An 18209-nucleotide genomic window follows, 5' to 3' on the forward strand; every position below is an offset into this window, starting at 1 on the left:
AAGAGCGACAGGCGGAAATGGAGACCAGGCAGAAGAAGAAAAAGCTCTATGGAGGCAACTACAGGAAACAGAGAGAAAGCTAGATCGACTCATCGCAGACACAACAAGTAAAAAATAAAAAAAAACCTTGTCTTCGGCACTTTAAAAAGATTACTTACAGATATGTTCTTACTTGACCATAATGGTATCTAGCCATGCCCACAGTTTTACACTCTAATCCATCAATCTGACAACATTAAACAGGTTCCACTACAGTTCACAGACCTACTTTTCAACTATTGGGAGCATTTCGTCCAAAAATAAACTGGTTTGGAACCCAAAAAGTTCCTTGACCTCAAGATTCTACAGGTGGGAAAGAGAAGATGGAGTCTTGCACATCTTCTTACCATTAATAGTTGGCCCATGCTCGTTTTTAGGCTTAAAACACATATCTGTACGGAACAAAAGCTCACAGGTAATTGATGTGATCTACAGTCTAGCTACTACTGTTAACTTCAGGTGTGGATTGTGCAAATTCTGCTCAAAACTGGTGGAAATGCAGGCTGGTTTGTTTGTTTACACAGAGGTTCCAAGAACCTGAACAGAGTGGCTTCAAGAACCAGAGGTAGTTAGGTGGAAAAGGGGTAGGATTGGGTTTTGGTAACCAGTTCCTTTAAGATCCGATTCCAGGTTGGTAACACACATAGAATTGCTTAAATTCAGACGCCAATGAGTTTGTTTGTTTGTTTGTTTGTTTGTTTGTTTGTTTCTGCATTACTTTTAGGACAGGGTTGTTTTTGGCCTGTTTAATGCCAGACTATATCACAAATGAGATCTAGTTTGGAGACCACTAATTTTATTTTTCTGGCACTACGAATGTCAATCATAAGCGTCTGTACGTAGCTCTTAGCCAATCGCTAAACTCCATTAGCTTAGTCGCTAACGGGGCTAGCTGGTAGATTAAATCCTGTTTCTCAGCAAGGCTAAAACCTCCTTTCTGGTGGTGATAAAGGAGTGTAAAGCCAAACGTTTTTCTTCTTTTAAAATAAACTTTGTCTCTAAACTATCTAGAACACTGTCTACAGCTAGATCCAAAGAGAGCTTGGCGTCTGCTGCAGCCATGTTGGATCCGTAAGAAAACTACAAGCTTCCGTCTGTCCAATAGTACGCGTCATCGTCTCGCCGTCCCTCCCCGTTCTGTGATTGGATACCAACAGCAGGGCTAAGAATCGCCCATGGACACCATGCCACCTTGCAGTTCAGAACAAAATCGAGCGTGCAAGGCATCATGGGTAAACCCAGGCTAGGTTGTTTTAGGTGTGGCAAGACAATGCATGACACAGATCGTCTCAAAGGGAACTAAAACTGCACCAATATGGCAACATTTTGGACTTGCAGCCGACGAAACAGGTCAGCTGAAAAACACAGACTTCTTATTTAATGTTGACTAGCTTCGTGGTGCATTCAGTGGACTGAATCTCAACACTCTCGGGCTCATTATTTTCCACTCAGCAGTGGTTGCTGAGTCGGGTGCAAGAACTAGTGATAAAATTCTGTATTTTGGTCTGGTGTTTGGCTAAACATCAAACACTATCACAAAGTCTAGTTTGAGTCATTAGTTTGAGGGCTTATACAGAAAATAACCTAGCGTGTCCAGGTTTAGAAGTTGTTGAAGAGCTCCATAACCCTGGAGGTGAACTGAGATCCACAAGTGCTACTTGAAGCATTAAAAAATGACATTTCAGCAGATAAATAAATCTACATGGCTAGATACCACTAAGGGTTTGCAGGAAAAATTCTGCTTTTTGTAATTTGGAGGACGTGAATCTTTAAAAATCCTAAACAGCAACCATCTCAACAAGTCCAGCAACAAGTACGCTGACAAAAAAACAACAACTTTCCACAGCAATGATGTCAAAGCACTTTGCAATTCAAACACTGTATGTCAGCCATTACTGTCTGCAGTGCATTGTCAAAGAAGCCAGGGACGCTGGCGGAGACATGACGGTGATTCAGGCCTTGGAAAGTGGGACAAGATGGCCTGAAGCAGCAGCGACGGTGAATTAAAGCAGGTCAGAGGTTTAGCCACACAGTGACTGACAGCGGTGATGACAGAGGATGGGGTTTTGTGCTTTTGAACTGCCAGAAGACACTCATGCAGAATCCCCAAGAGATGGGGAAAACGACAACGTATTTATATAACTCCACATGGAAAACAATGGAAATCTATTCTTCTCCACAGAGTCCACAGAGACGCCGAGCAAATCCCACTGCTATGCAAGTTATTGTTCTGGAAATAAAGAACAATGTCTGTCTGTACACACTCTTAAAAATCACTTCTTCAATTAGGCAACTTCACTTTAAGGCGACTTCTGAAATAACTCGGCCTGCTTTCACTTCTTCTTTATGAAATAAAAGCCAGTAAATCTCACTACACAGCAGTCAAACTCTCCCAGTTATGACAAGGAGACAATCCAAGACCCCTTTTTTCTGGCTTTTCTGGCTTTTTTTATGAGCCTGGTTTGAGATAATCTGACGTAAAAGAGAGAGAGGAGATGTAGGTGAGGCTAAGGCATGGCTAATTTAAATCGATGTCCGCAGAAAAAAAGCCCAGCCAGGAGGAGAGCAGCAGGATTAGCTGGAGGAGATGCTTTGCTTGTCTGTCAGTTGAAAAGGAGAATAAAGGAAGGAGGAGAAGGAGGAGAAGAAGGAGGAGGGTTGTGCCTGTAAAGAGGATTAGAACAGTGATATAAAGCCGATACAGAGCGTCAGAGTGAAACACAAACAAGAATGAAGTCTAAATCAGCTGAGATTCAAACTTAATCAGCTCTTCCACCATGTCAGATTCTCAAGGAAGCATTGATTTCATGCTGTGCAGGTCTAAAGACATCAAGGATCACATACCCATTTTTGGCCTGTCAAATTTCTACAATGCATGTTTTTGAGTGATGCGATCATTTTAAAAAGAGGGAAGAGTATAGGGAACCAATAGCAACGCTTTAATTTGTCACATGACCTCCAGGCGGCCATATTGAAACCCTATTTTGCAGACTTTTCCAAAGGAAACAGCTTTGCCATTTTGCGCCACCAAAATCACTCGAAAAGTAATTTCCTTCCCTTTTCCATCTGGAAAAATATATATTCCTACTGATAGTTGAGTAAACCTTCATTTCTGATAGTTTCATACACTTAGACTGTTCAAGACAATCATTTCAATGGGTCATTGGTTCAGTGGTACAATGTTGCCTACAGCCAACATCCAGACAAGAAACCACGCGTTTATTAAACAAATTATGTTAAAATCAATTTTAAAAACTTTCTTTTTCACTTTTTTTTTTACACAAACCCCCAAAACTTCCCAAAAAAATAATTATAAAATTTCTTCAGATTATGATTATTTGGTTTATTTTAAGACAAAAAAAAAACTCCTCACACATTTTTCCCAACTGGCATCATAATGCGTACCATAGAGGGTTAACAGCCGAGAGAAAACATCTTTCTCCAACACTAACCAAGTGGTTTCTGATCCTAAACCCAACCAACCCCCCAATAAGAACCTCTGCAGTCCAGTCCAGGGACTCTAGTGTGTATTTTAGGACCATTGTGCCATTTGACCCAAACGTTAATACTTTAAGTTTAATAGGTTTAAACCTGTTCTTCCAACCGTGACTGGGATATTATTTTTTTTGCTGGTAATTAGTGGAGCTACACTGCAAGAATAAGAATAGATTTAAGCAAATACATGCTCGAAATAAGTAAAATTATCTGCCAGTGCAGTAAGTACATTTTTCTTTGTAAGAATTCTTTAAATAAGTAAAAATAGCACACTGCAAAAAAAGGTGTTTAGTCTAAAACCAGATCAAACAGTAAATCTGAGGGAAATGATCTTGCTGCATGGACAGATAATTCACCTTGACAAGATCAGGCCGCCATTGTAAATAAGAATTTGTTCTTAATGACCTGCCTGGTTAAATAAAGGTGAATGAATGAATTTCTTAAATTAAGATTATTAAATCTAGAAATAAGCATGTTGAACACTTAAAATAAGAAATTAACTCTTAAAACAAGATAACTTCTCTAATACTTCTAAATCAAATTTTTTTTTTATCTTGGTAAGAAACAAATAACTTGTTATAACTTGCAGTGTAGTATCTAGTGATTGAATTGCAAATATTTTTTCATGCAGAAATGTCCTGTTACCAACTTCTTGAATGTGAGGATTTGATGTTTTTACGAATGTTAATTGCTTAATAATAATCTCTGTATTGCTGCTTTGGACTTTAATTACAAGCATCAAAACAAGACATTTAAATAATTTGGTAGAAATTACAGTAAAACACTGTCAAATTACAGCAGAAATAGGGCGCAAAATTTTTACTTTTACTGTCATAAACTGTAGGAAACACACAGTTTTGCTGTAAAAAAATAACATTTTCATGTAAAATTAATGGAGAAATACCATGATGTGTGAATGAATGACACAATTATCCTAAAAATAATGGGATTGTTTAGTCTAATTTACAGTATTTGCTGATATTTACATTTAAATTTACAGTAGAAAACCCACTCACTGTATTTTTTTAACGGTGAAGTTTTGGAAAACGGAAAAGTTTTTTATCTTTTAAAAATAATTTTGTGTCCTTTTTTGGTCAGTTTTATTTCTTTTTTTAAGTAATTTAGTTATTTTTCTGTTATTTTGTGTCTCTTTTGGTCATTTTGTGTCTTTTAAAAAAATAATTGTGTCTTCTTTGCTAATTCTGTGTATTTGTTGTCATTTTGTGACTTTTTGTCATTTTGTGGGCTTTTTTGGTAATTTTTTTTTTTTTTTTTTTAGTAATTTTGTGTCTTTTTTTGGTCATTTTGATACTGCCTCCAGCGGCCCCCAGGTAATTTGAGTTTGAGACCCCTGGTGTAGATCTATCACTTTACAAAATGGAATTTAAACTTGTCTAAATGTTTTCTGTCTGCCACAGCGCTGCTTTAACCTGCAACATAGATTTGAACAAAGACTGAATTCCAGCAAAGCACCACATCCCAAACCACGCTAGCCACATCCAGTTAAACCCAGCCGGATGCTTTAAGAACAAACAACAACAGACCAAGAAACCAGAAGCTGCACTGGCATTTTCCCAGTGACAATAGATACCAGCATGGTGCCCAAACCCTCTCTCTACTCTAAAGCCTGCCTCTGTGCCACTGCATGCTTTTTTCCCACATTTTTCTCTTAAATCTGCAACTTTTTTCGTGCAGATTTGCCACTTTAAATCTCTTAAATCTGCAACTTTTTTCGTGCAGATTTGCCACTTTAAATCTCTTAAATCTGCAACTTTTTTCTTGTAGATTTGCCACTTTAAATCTCTTAAATCTGCGACTGTTTTCATGCAGATTTACCACTTTAAATCTCTTAAATCTGCAACTTTTTTCATGCAGATTTGCCACTTTAAAGCTCTTAAATCTGCGACTTTTTTCATGCAGATTTGCCACTTTAAATCTCTTAAATCTGCGACTTTTTTCATGCAGATTTGCCACTTTAAATCTCTTAAATCTGCAACTTTTTTCTTGTAGATTTGCCACTTTAAATCTCTTAAATCTGCGACTGTTTTCATGCAGATTTACCACTTTAAATCTCTTAAATCTGCAACTTTTTTCATGCAGATTTGCCACTTTAAAGCTCTTAAATCTGCGACTTTTTTCATGCAGATTTGCCACTTTAAAGCTCTTAAATCTGCGACTTTTTTCATGCAGATTTGCCACTTTAAATCTCTTAAATCTGCGACTTTTTTCATGCAGATTTACCACTTTAAATCTCTAAAATCTGCAACTTTTTTCATGCAGATTTGCCACTTTAAAGCTCTTAAATCTGCAACTTTTTTCATGCAGATTTGCCACTTTAAATCTCTTAAATCTGCGACTTTTTTCCCGCAGATTTGCCACTTTAAAGCTCTTAAATCTGCAACTTTTTTCCCACAGATTTGCCACTTTAAAGCTCTTAAATCTGCAACTTTTTTCCCACAGATTTGCCACTTTAATCTAGTGTATTTGCAACTTTTTTCTTGTAGATTTGCCACTTTAAATCTCTTAAATCTGCAACTTTTTTCATGCAGATTTGCCACTTTAAAGCTCTTAAATCTGCAACTTTTTTCATGCAGATTTGCCGCTTTAAAACTCTTAAATTTGCAACTTTTTTCTTGTAGATTTGCCACTTAAATCTCTTAAATCTGCGACTTTTTTCTTGTAGATTTGCCACTTTATTCTAGTATATATTTGCAACTTTTTTCTTGTAGATTTGCCACTTTAAATCTCTTAAATCTGCAACTTTTTTCTTGTAGATTTGCCACTTTAAATCTCTTAAATCTGCAACTTTTTTCTTGTAGATTTGCCACTTTAAAGCTCTTAAATCTGCAACTTTTTTCATGCAGATTTGCCACTTTAAAATCTCTTAAATCTGCGACTTTTTTCATGCAGATTTACCACTTTAAATCTCTTAAATCTGCGACTTTTTTCATGCAGATTTGCCACTTTAAAGCTCTTAAATCTGCAACTTTTTTCATGCAGATTTGCCACTTTAAAGCTCTTAAATCTGCAACTTTTTTCATGCAGATTTGCCACTTTAAAGCTCTTAAATCTGCAACTTTTTTCATGCAGATTTGCCACTTTAAAGCTCTTAAATCTGCGACTTTTTTCTTGTAGATTTGCCACTTTAATCAAGTATATTTGCAACTTTTTTCCCGCAGATTTGCCATTTTAAATCTCTTAAATCTGCGACTTTTTTCATGCAGATTTGCCACTTTAAAGCTCTTAAATCTGCGACTTTTTTCTTGTAGATTTGCCACTTTAATCTAGTATATTTGCAACTTTTTTCTTGTAGATTTGCCACTTTAAATCTCTTAAATCTGCGACTTTTTTCTTGTAGATTTGCCACTTTAAATCTCTTAAATCTGCGACTTTTTTCATGCAGATTTGCCACTTTAAAGCTCTTAAATCTGCGACTTTTTTCTTGTAGATTTGCCACTTTAATCTAGTATATTTGCAACTTTTTTCTTGTAGATTTGCCACTTTAAATCTCTTAAATCTGCGACTTTTTTCATGCAGATTTGCCATTTTAAAGCTCTTAAATCTGCGACTTTTTTTCTTGTAGATTTGCCACTTTAATCAAGTAAATTTGCAACTTTTTTCTAGCAGATTTGCCACTTTAAATCTCTTAAATCTGCAACTTTTTTCTTGTAGATTTGCCACTTTAATCTAGTATATTTGCAACTTTTTTCTCGCAGATTTGCCACTTTAAATCTCTTAAATCTGCGACTTTTTTCATGCAGATTTGCCACTTTAAAGCTCTTAAATCTGCAACTTTTTTCCATTTAGGATTTTTTTTCTAAATGTTTCATTTTTACATTGGAAGTCCAGGTGAATAAAGTGAATATTATTTTATTATTATTAAAGACTGAATTCCAGCAAAGCACCACATCCCAAACCACGCTAGCCACATCCAGTTAAAGCGAGCCGGATGCTTTAAGAACAAACAACAACAGACCAAGAAACCAGAAGCTGCACTGGCATTTTCCCAGTGACAATAGATACCAGCATGGTGCCCAAACTCTGCATGGCATTGATAAAGTGTAATCCCGACTCAGGGCTATTTTTTATCCTTTTTTTTTATCTATCAGACTGGAGTGAGGCCTTCTTTATTGGTCTTCAGGCTGCTGAGTTCTCCAACATTTCTCCTCCAAGCATATAAAGGGACAGCCCTGCTCCACATAGTGCACAAAATATGATATAACCTCTGATTAACATGCATCCATGCATGCATTTTCCTCCGCTTATCCGGGGCCGGGTCGCGGGGGCAGCAGGCGAAGCATGATAACCTCCTCCAACATGATTGGAGGCTCGTTTTATTTGACCACATGTTCATGGAGAGGCTAAGGGCACTGCACTGCAAAAACCAACTGATAAAATAAGGAATAAATCACTAGAATTAAGCAAATACATGCTCGAAATAAGTCAAATTATCTGCCGGTGCAGTAAGTAAATGTTTCTTTGTAAGAATTCTTTAAATAAGTAAAAATAGCACACTGCAAAAAAGGTGTTTAGTCTAAAAACCAGATAAACTGAAATGATCTTGCTGCATGGACAGATAATTTACATTGACAAGATTTATTAAATTAAGATTATTATATCTAGAAATAAGCAATTAACTTAAAATAAGAAATTAACTCTTTAAACTAGATAAATTATCTAACACTTCTTAATCTAAAGTTGTTGTTTTTTTATCTTGGTAAGAAAAAAATAATTTGCAGTGTGTGAGTGGAATCTGCACTGCAGAAACCAACTGACCAAAAATAAGAAATAAATAACTAGAATTAAGCAAATACATGCTCAAAACAAGTAAAATTATCTGCCAGTGCAGTAAATACATTTTTCTTTAAATAAGTAAAATATCTTGTCACTGGAAAAACCAATGATGTCTTGAAATAAATCTACTTATTTTGAGCAATTGTGGCTTGAAAAGCCCGACTGTAGTAATATTAAGATATTAAAATAAGCCAGAAATACTTGAAACGAGCACGTTTTGATGGTAGAAAATGCTTTTAAAATATCATTTAAACTACATGCAACTAAAATTCTCAACTGGAGCCAATATTTTAGGTAAAAACTCACCATATTCAACAGTTCAATAGGTTAAAAAAGCATGAAAAAACTCACAATGTCAATCCTAAAAACAAGTCTTTACACAATAAGATAATTAAATAAGCACATAATAATAATACTAATAATTAAATAAGCACATAAAGCTATGGTCGGTAGGTAAATTATACTCAAAACAAGATAATTTAGATACTATTGATAGATAGAAGAAGAAAATACTTGGTAAGCTTTGTGTTTTTTGCAGTGTGGAAGTTTTCCTTTTAAAGTCTCCTCATGATTTTGAATATTTCTCTTTTATTTTAATTTCTTTTACCCTCCTGTCTTGTCCTGGATACCTCCTCGTTCTCATTTCCTTGCCCCCCGTAGGGAACTCCTTCCTGTTCCACTTCCTATTGGCTTATCTGCTCCACTTTAGCTCCCCTGAGACATTTCCAGAGCTTTTTGTCTTTAACCTTGAGCCCCTTGCTGCATGAACACCTCCATCTTTCTTCTGCTCACACACACACACACAACCATGCAAACACACCTGTGCACGCCACAGAAAGCAATGAGAGGACAGGTAGAGAGGAGGCGGGACATCAAGGATAAATGAACCGGTGACATCATCACTGAGGGACAATCAGAGTGTCGTCTCTCATAAGCACGTTTAACTTTTGAGAAAGAATCAGGGAATACATTTTTTTTTAAATGCACTGATTTTAGAGATTTAAAGTGGTGAATCTGGGAAGAACAAATCGCTTTTTTTCCACATTTTTCCCGTAAATCTGCAATTTTTTTCACGCAGATTTGCCACTTTAAATCTCTTAAATCTGCGAGTTTTTTATTGTAGATTTGCCACTTTAAATCAAGTAAATTTGCAACTTTTTTCTCTAAATATTACCCCCCTCCCCCATGTTTGTATTTGTATTTTTATTCATCGTTAAACCTCTGAAGTCCAGGAGTTTTTTTGTTCAAATGTGTCATTCCTCTGCATTAATTTCTGCATGCATGGCTCCTTTTTCTCCACACAAACTTGGCTTTCAGTCAGATTTTTCATTTCATTTTAATTAATTTAAGTATAAAGTTGCCAGGAACCCAAAATACAAACAAAAGACACAGGTATCTATGGGTTTTTTTTGTTTTGTTTTTTACCATTTATACACACAAAAACAGCAGAAATCATAATAAATAATAAAACTACAAAACAGTCTGTTTGCATGTAAATTAAAAATAGTAATAGTTTTCATTGTAGAAAGAAAACATTTTAAAAATGGTCCAGAAACTGGCAAATCTCAGAGAAAAAAATGTGCAGATTTATGAGATTTAAAGTGGTGAATCTGCGAGAAAAAAATTGCTTTTTTTCCAAATTTTTCCCGTAAATCTGCAATTTTTTTCGTGCAGATTTGCCACTTTAAAGCTCTTAAATCTGCAACTTTTTTATTGTAGATTTGCCACTTTAAATCTAGTAAATTTGCAACTTTTTTCTCTAAATATTACCCCCCTCCCCCAGGTTTGTATTTTTATTTTTATTCATCCTTAAACCTCTGAAGTCCAGGAGTTTTTAGTTAAAATTTGTCAACTTCCTCTGCATGTCACATGTCACACATCACATGCATGGCTCCTTTTTCTCCACACAGACTTGGCTATCAGTCAGATTTTTCATTTTATTTTAATTATTTTAAGTATAAAGTTGCCAGAAACCCTAAATACAAACAAAAGAGACAGGTTTCTATGGGGGTTTTTGTTGTTTTTTTACCATTTATACACACAAAAACAGCAGAAATCATAATAAATAATAAAACTACAAAACAGTCTGTTTGCATGTAAATTAAAAATAGTAATAGTTTTCATTGTAGAAAGAAAATTCACATTTTAAAAATGGTCCAGAAACTGACAAATCTACGAGAAAAAAATGTGCAGATTCATGAGATTTAAAGTGGTGAATCTACGAGAAAAAAATAGCTTTTTCCCACATTTTTCTCTTAAATCTGCAACTTTTTTCCCGCAGATTTGCTACTTTAAATCCCTTAAATCTGCGATTATTTTTCTTGTAGATTTGCCACTTTAATATAGTAAATTTGCAACTTTTTTCTCTAAATATTACCCCCCCCCCCTCCCCCAGGTTTGTATTTTTATTTTTATTCATCCTTAATATGCCGTAATATGCCGTAATCGTCAAGTTCTCCTCGTACAAGTCATTGAAGAATTACACGACTGTTTCTGCAGGATTTTTTTTCTAAATGTTTCATTTTTACATTGGAGGTCCAGGTGAATAAAGTGAATATTATTATATTATTATCATACTGATTGGTAGCCTGATCTTTGCTGATTATCTGGAAGAAATCCATGTGGTTCTACGTCCAAACTCTTTTTTTTACTTTTCAATACAACAAAGGTTTGTGAAAAAAGTCATTTTAACTTAAAATACTGAGTCAAATAGCAAGATTAATTTGAGTCTTCGATGTCTTGACATAAAATTCTTTCGCAGCATGGACAATCAAATATTTTAGTTGAAACAACAAGTTGGTTTCAGAGTGTGGAGACCCAGTTAGAGATCCACTGAAGTTACCAAATATAGTTCTTCACCTGATAAAGAATCTGTGTCGCCATAACCACACAAATCTCTACTGGAGGAAAAAATGAAGAGGACAGACAGACAGACAGACAGACAGACAGACAGACAGACAGACAGACAGACAGACAGACTGGAGGATGAGGAGGATGAGGAGGATGAAGGAGAAACAGGAAGTGTAGTACTCACTGGTCAGAGCCTTCTCGTAGCTCTTCCCCATGGCGATGAAGTTCCTCAGGCAGGGGTTGAACTGCTCCATGATGGACTGGAGAGAAGGAGAAACGTTTGGTTAGAGACGCTGCAGCAAAGTTACTGATTCAAATGAGAGCAGCTCTCTTTACTAGGGCACCAACACACACACACACACACAGAGTCACACTGTAAAAATGTCCCGTTGGTTTCACAGAAATAAACTGTCAGCTGTGTTTACCAGAATATTTCCGTTAAAAAAAATACAGTATATATCAAAGTCAAGGTCTATTTCTAGAGCACCTTATATACAACCAAGGTTGACCAAAGTGCTTTACATAACTGAATAACAACAACAACAAAACCCAATCCAATAAAAGATACATAATTGAATAACAATAAAAATAAAAGACAATTTGATGAGATGTGCAATACAACACACAGAAACAACTTTCTTCTCACGCAGGTTCGAAAGCCTGGGAGAAAAAAATAGTCTTAAGAGAAGATTTAAAATTGTCCTTTGAAGACCGGATATGCATATGCACATATGTCAACATCTTTAGAGAACAACTTGTACATTTTACATCCTAAAACTGTAGTAATTACAATACAAATACAAATGCAGTCTTCTTTGTTTGTTTGTTTTTGTTGTTTTAAGTGTTTTGTTATAATCAAAGTTTTGTTGGTGCAGGCTACTGAAAATCAATTGTATGTGATGTCAGACCATCTTTTTTATTATTATTATTGTTCAATAAGGGGGCAGACAATTATAAGAAATGTTTCTTCTTGCTGCTCCTTTCTAATCATGAAGGTGTAGAGTGTGTCTGTACACATGTTGTTGTCCACCTTCATGAAAGGAACAAATAAATAAATAAATACATAAATAAAATAAAAATAAATAAATAATTTTACACTGCTTTCAAACTAACTATTTATGCAAAATTTACATGCAGATTTTGCTCATTGTGCATTGAATACCAGTAAATTAACATTCAGTTATTATTTATTGTACACTGAATACCTCTTCCTGTAAGTCGCTTTGGATAAAAGCGTCTGCTAAATGACTAAATGTAAATGTAAAATGTAAATGAATACCAAGTTAAATGTACAAGTTGTTCTGTAAAGTTGTTTACATTTGTATTTTTTGCAGAATTATTCTGGTAAACACAGCTGACAGTTTTTTTCTATAAAAGCAACAGAATTAGTTTTAGAGTGCAGCTGAAGGAAGAGGAGCTCTGCAGCTCGCTGCAAGAACCGGAGGGATGAAATATAGCAGGAAAGAATAAAAAAAGAGAAAAAAAAGTTTCCTGCTGTGTGTACCAAAATAAAAGCTTCTTTTGGCTGCTGCCTGCCTCTCTCAGCAGCAGACCTGGACTCCTCCCGTCTTTCTAACACTCTCTGAACTCTGCCACTGATCCTGCTAATTACTTTTTTCAAAGGGTCAGATCAAGCAAAATTATAAATAAAACATTTTCTCACTTCTCTCTGGTGATATCGAGCCATGGCAACAACTCTCAGAGTCAGGAAACACACCAGAGTTTTTAACGTTATGTTCCCGAGTTGTTTCTGTGCTCCGGGGATGATTACTGAACTCTCTCACCAGCTCACTGCTACATGGTCCGCCAAAATAAAGCAACTTTTACAAAAGCTGGTTCATTGTTTCATGATAATGATAATTTCATGTTATAGTGTGATATATAGCGTTAGCCCGCTAGCGCTAGCCCGTATCAATTACATTGCAGTTAAACAAATCAAATAAATGAATGATTCACATTTTAGTTGGTTTCTATCAGCAGCACCCAGTTGGTCTGGGTCTTGCTAGCCCGCTAACGTTAGCATGCTATCGATCGCCCGCTAACGTTAACATGCTATCGATCGCCGGCTAGCGTTAACATGCTATCGATTGCCAGCTAACGTTAACATGCTATCGATCGCCGGCTAACGTTAACATGCTATCGTTTGCCGGCTAGCGTTAACATGCTATCGATTGCCAGCTAACGTTAACATGCTATTGATCACCCACTAACGTTAACATGCTAGCGATCGCCAGCTAACGTTAGCATGCTATCGATCGCCGGACAACGTTAACATGATATTGATTGCCAGCTAACAGCTAAAAAAAGACACAAAATGACAAAAAAAGACACAAAATTACCCACGAAAGGAACAAAATGACCTAAAAAAGACACAAATTGACCAAAAAAGACAAAAAAAAGTCATTTAGTGTCTTTTTTTGGTAATTTTGTGTCTTTTTTGTCATTTTGTGTCTTTTTTTCTAGTCATTTTGTGTCTTTTTTGGTAATTTTTGTGTCTTTTTTTTATGTCATGTAAGGACATTGTTTTCATCACTTAATATTTCATATTATTTATAAAAATGTAAGTAAATAGCTGCTGTGTTTGGACTGAACAGTCAGTATATGAGATGTGACTTTGCTTCTTTCATGATCTAGTTTTATTGGAGATCAGTGCAGAAGTGGATCAGTTCAGACAGACGCAGGACATTGAAGGCAACACATTCACATAAATCTCTTTCTGTTTGGTGGTGGAGTGAGTCCACAGACACAAAATGACCCAAAAAATAAACAAAATGACACAAAAAAAGACACAAAGTGACCAAAAAAGACACAAAATGACCAAAAAAGACACAAAATGACCAAAAAAAGACACAAAATTACCCACGAAAGGAACAAAATGACAAAAAAAAGACACAAATTGACCACAAAATGACCAGAAAGGCACAAAATGACCCCAAAAAAAAGACACAAATTGACCAAAAAACACATTCACAGCCAGCAGAGGCTGAGCTCATTAACAGGAGAAGGAGTATAGAAGAAGTTTGACTGTGTGTGTGTGTCTGCAGTGACTCAGCTGCCCTTTCACTGCTGCTGCATCTCCGCAAAACCCAGCAATTTAAAACCTCGGCAATTCTCTCTTTGACTTTCTTTTCTAACTTTTAAATGGCAGACTTGTCAGAGAAGACGTGAAGGATGGAAGCAGAGAGAAGTAAAGAGAGAGAGAGAAGTAAAGAGAGAGAGAGAGGACGGTGCTAGGGACGTTAGTCAGACTATTTACATTACAGCACATAGAGCAGCAGTTCTCAACCTTTTTGAGTCGAGACCCACAATCACTGAACAGAATCTCACACGCAAAATTACCAGAAAAGACACAAAATTACTAAAAAGACACAAAATGACCCAAAAAAAGACACAAATTGACCACAAAATGATCAAAAAGGCACAAAATGACCCAAAAAAAGAAACAAATTGACCAAAAAAGATACAAAATGACCAAAAAGACACACAAATTGACCACAAAATGATCAAAAAGACACAAAATGACCCACAAAAGAAACAAAATGACCAAAAAAGACACAAAATTACCCAAAAAACAAACAAAAATGACCAAAAAAAGACACAAATTGACTACATAATGATCAAAAAGGCAAAAAAATGACACAAAAAAGACACAAAATGACCAAAAAAGACACAAAATGACACAAAAAAAGACAAAATTACCCACAAAAGAAACAAAATGACCAAAAAAAGACACAAATTGACCACAAAATGACCAAAAAGGCACAAAATGACCCAAAAAAAAGACACAAATTGAACAAAAAAGACACAAAATCACCCACAAAAGACACAAAATGACCAAAAAAAGACACAAAATGACGAAAAAAGACAGAAATTGACCACAAAATGATCAAAAAGACACAAAATGACCAGCAAAGACAAAAAAAGTCATTTTGTGTCTTTTTTTCTAGTCATTTTGTGTCTTTTTTGGTAATTTTTGTGTCTTTTTTTTTGTCATTTTGTGTCATTTTTGGTAATTTTGTTTCTTTTTTGGTCATTTTGTGTCTTTTTTTTTGTCATTTTGTGTCTTTTTTGGTCATTTAGTGTCTTTTTTGTCATTTTGTGTCTTTTTTTCTAGTCATTTTGTGTCTTTTTTGGCCATTTTTGTGTCTTTTTTTGACGTCACGAAGAAGTCATGTTCGGTGCTTTCGTGGACTCCAGAGTTAAGTTGAGTGTGAAAGTAAAAGGACTAAAGGAAACAAAGAGAGGACAGAAGAATGAGCATAAGGCAGGAGGACAGGAGGGACATCTGAGGTTGACAGACGCGTCTTTTTGTGGCGTCTCGCTACGAGGGACGCCTGCTAATGTCCCCACAGTCACCTTGGTGCTCAAACGTCCCCACGACTTCAGACAAGGAAAGAGGGAATATTATATATAGGACAGGACGAGGCAGGAGCAGAGAGAAACAGGAGGAGGAGAAGAGCTGCAAGGGGCTGCACTGTAAAAAAACCAGATAAACAGTAAATCTGAGGGAAATGATCTTGCTGCATGGACAGATAATTTACCTTGACAAGATTTATTACATTAAGATTATTAGATCTAGAAATAAGCATGTTGAACACTTAAAATAAGAAATTAACTCTTAAAACAAGATAAATGATCTAACACTTCTAAATCTAAAGTTTTTTTTTATCTTGGTAAGAACCAAATAATCATCAGGTCACTCTGCTCGGGCCAGTTCATCACTGCTGGCAGCTTTACTTTATCTCTTTTCCACATTTTTTGTCTTTTTTTGGTCATTTTGAGACCAAAAGAAGATGTGAAAAGACACAAAATGACCAAAAAGACACAAAAAAGACACAAAAAGACGTAAAAATTACCAAAAAGACATGAAAAGACAAAAAAAACACCAAAAAAAAGACACAAAAAGACGTAAAATGGCCAAAAAAGAAACAAAAGATGTAAAATGACCAAAAAAAGACATAAAAAGACAAAAAAGGACACAAAAGACATAAAATTACCAAAAAGACATAAAAAAACAAAAAAAACACCAAAAAAAGACCTAAAAAGACAAAAAAAGACAAAAAAAGACAAAAAAAGGACACAAAAAGAAGTAAAATGGCCAAAACAGAAACAAAAGATGTAAAATGACCCAAAAAAACCCATAAAAAGACAAAAAAAACACAAAAAAAGACAAAACGTTTTTTTTTTTAATCTAAAAAACATCATCAGGTCACTCTGCTCGGGCCAGTTCATCACTGCTGGCAGCTTTACTTTATCTGGTTTTAAGAGTTAATTCCTTATTTTAAGTGTTCAACATGCTTATTTCTAGATTTAATAATCTTAATGTAATAAATCTTGTCAAGGTAAATTATCTGTCCATGCAGCAAGATCATTTCCCTCAGATTTACTGTTTGATCTGGTTTTTAAACACCTTTCTTCAGAGTGAAATCAGGTGAAAAAGTGCAGTGAGGAGTGGGAGTCGGACTGAAATAATAAATACATCATAAAGAAATGAGTTTGATGAGTGTGAGGCTGGTTTCTGGATGGAAACTGCCTGTTTTTGTGATCAAAAGCTCCCCGCTACGGATTCCCAGGAAGAGTTTTTTTGCTCCACAACGTCTGATGTCATAATCACACACACACAGACATGAAAAAGAAAAAGGAGGTTAGTTAGTTCATGCATTTCTGGGGACAAACAAACCTATTTATACCCTGTTTTCCATCTCTGCATGGATTTTCTCTTACGTAAGGTTTGGGCTGCTCAACAAACCAAGAGAGAGGAATCAGAGGAAGAAAGAGACCATCAACAAAAGAATGGAGATAGAATTGGAATGCGGCCTGGCCACAATTATTATTAAAATTACTAAAAAGACACAAAATGACCCAAGAAAGAAACAAAATTACCAAAAAAAGACACAAATTGACCACAAAATGATCAAAAAGGCACAAAATGACCCAAAAAAAGACACAACATGACCAAAAAAGACACAAAATTACTAAAAAGACACAAAATTACCCAAAAAAGAAACAAAATTACCAAAAAGACACAAATTGACCACAAAATGATCAAAAAGGCACAAAATGACCCAAAAAAAAGACACAAAATGACAAAACAAAGACACAAATTGACCACAAAATGATCAAAAAGGCACAAAATGACCCAAAAAAAGACACAAAATGACCAAAAAAAGACACAAAATGACAGAAAAAGACACAAATTGACCACAAAATGATCAAAAAGGCACAAAATTACCCCAAAAAAAGACACAAAATGACCAAAAAAGACACAAAATTACTAAAAAGACACAAAATTACCCAAGAAAGAAACAAAATTACTGAAAAAAGACACAAATTGACCACAAAATGATCAAAAAGACACAAAATGACACAAAAAATAAACAAAATGACACAAAAAGACACAAAATGACAAAAAAAAGACACAAATTGACCACAAAATAATCAAAAAGGCACAAAATTACCCACAAAAGAAACAAAATGACCAAAAAAAGACCCAAAATGACGGAAAAAGACACAAATTGACCACAAAATGATCAAAAAGACACAAAATGACACAAAAAATAAACAAAATGACACAAAAAAAGACACAAAATGACAAAAAAAGACACAAATTGACCACAAAATGATCAAAAAGGCACAAAATGACCCCAAAAAAAGACAAGATACAAGATACAAGTGTTCATGCATTTCTGGGGACAAACAACTCAACTTTATTTATTTTATTTATTTACAAACAAACCTATTTATACCCTGTTTTCCATCTCTGCATGGATTTTCTCTTACGTAAGGTTTGGGCTGCTCAACAAAACTGCCGCTTGGCAGGAAGAAAGAGACGGTCAACAAAAGACTGTAGACAGAATTGGAATGCGGCCTGGTTCTCATGTCTGAACCAACAGAGAGGAGAGGAATAAGGTGTGTTTGAGTGTGTTTGTGTGTTTGTCTGTTTGAGTGAGTGAGAGTGATGAGCTGTGATGTCATCATGTCCGACAGGTTTATCTTCATGTGTAACATTCTTCTCCGGCTTGTTAAAACAG

At 35.4% G+C, this 18209-nt stretch overlaps 1 protein-coding gene across 3 annotated transcripts in view; it reads right to left on the minus strand.

The window, feature by feature from the left end:
- The window catches only part of baiap2b (BAR/IMD domain containing adaptor protein 2b), a 122709-nt gene that overhangs the window by 74695 nt on the left and 29805 nt on the right, over positions 1–18209 (minus strand). For all 3 annotated transcript variants that reach the window (XM_059324074.1, XM_059324075.1, XM_059324073.1), the window contains exon 2: positions 11363–11438. In XM_059324074.1, the coding sequence (XP_059180057.1) occupies positions 11363–11438 (76 nt within the window). The remainder of the gene's footprint in view (positions 1–11362; positions 11439–18209) is intronic.

This window comes from Centropristis striata, chromosome 21 (genome assembly GCF_030273125.1).
Source record: "Centropristis striata isolate RG_2023a ecotype Rhode Island chromosome 21, C.striata_1.0, whole genome shotgun sequence".
In the NCBI taxonomy this organism is placed as follows: Eukaryota; Metazoa; Chordata; class Actinopteri; order Perciformes; family Serranidae; genus Centropristis; species Centropristis striata.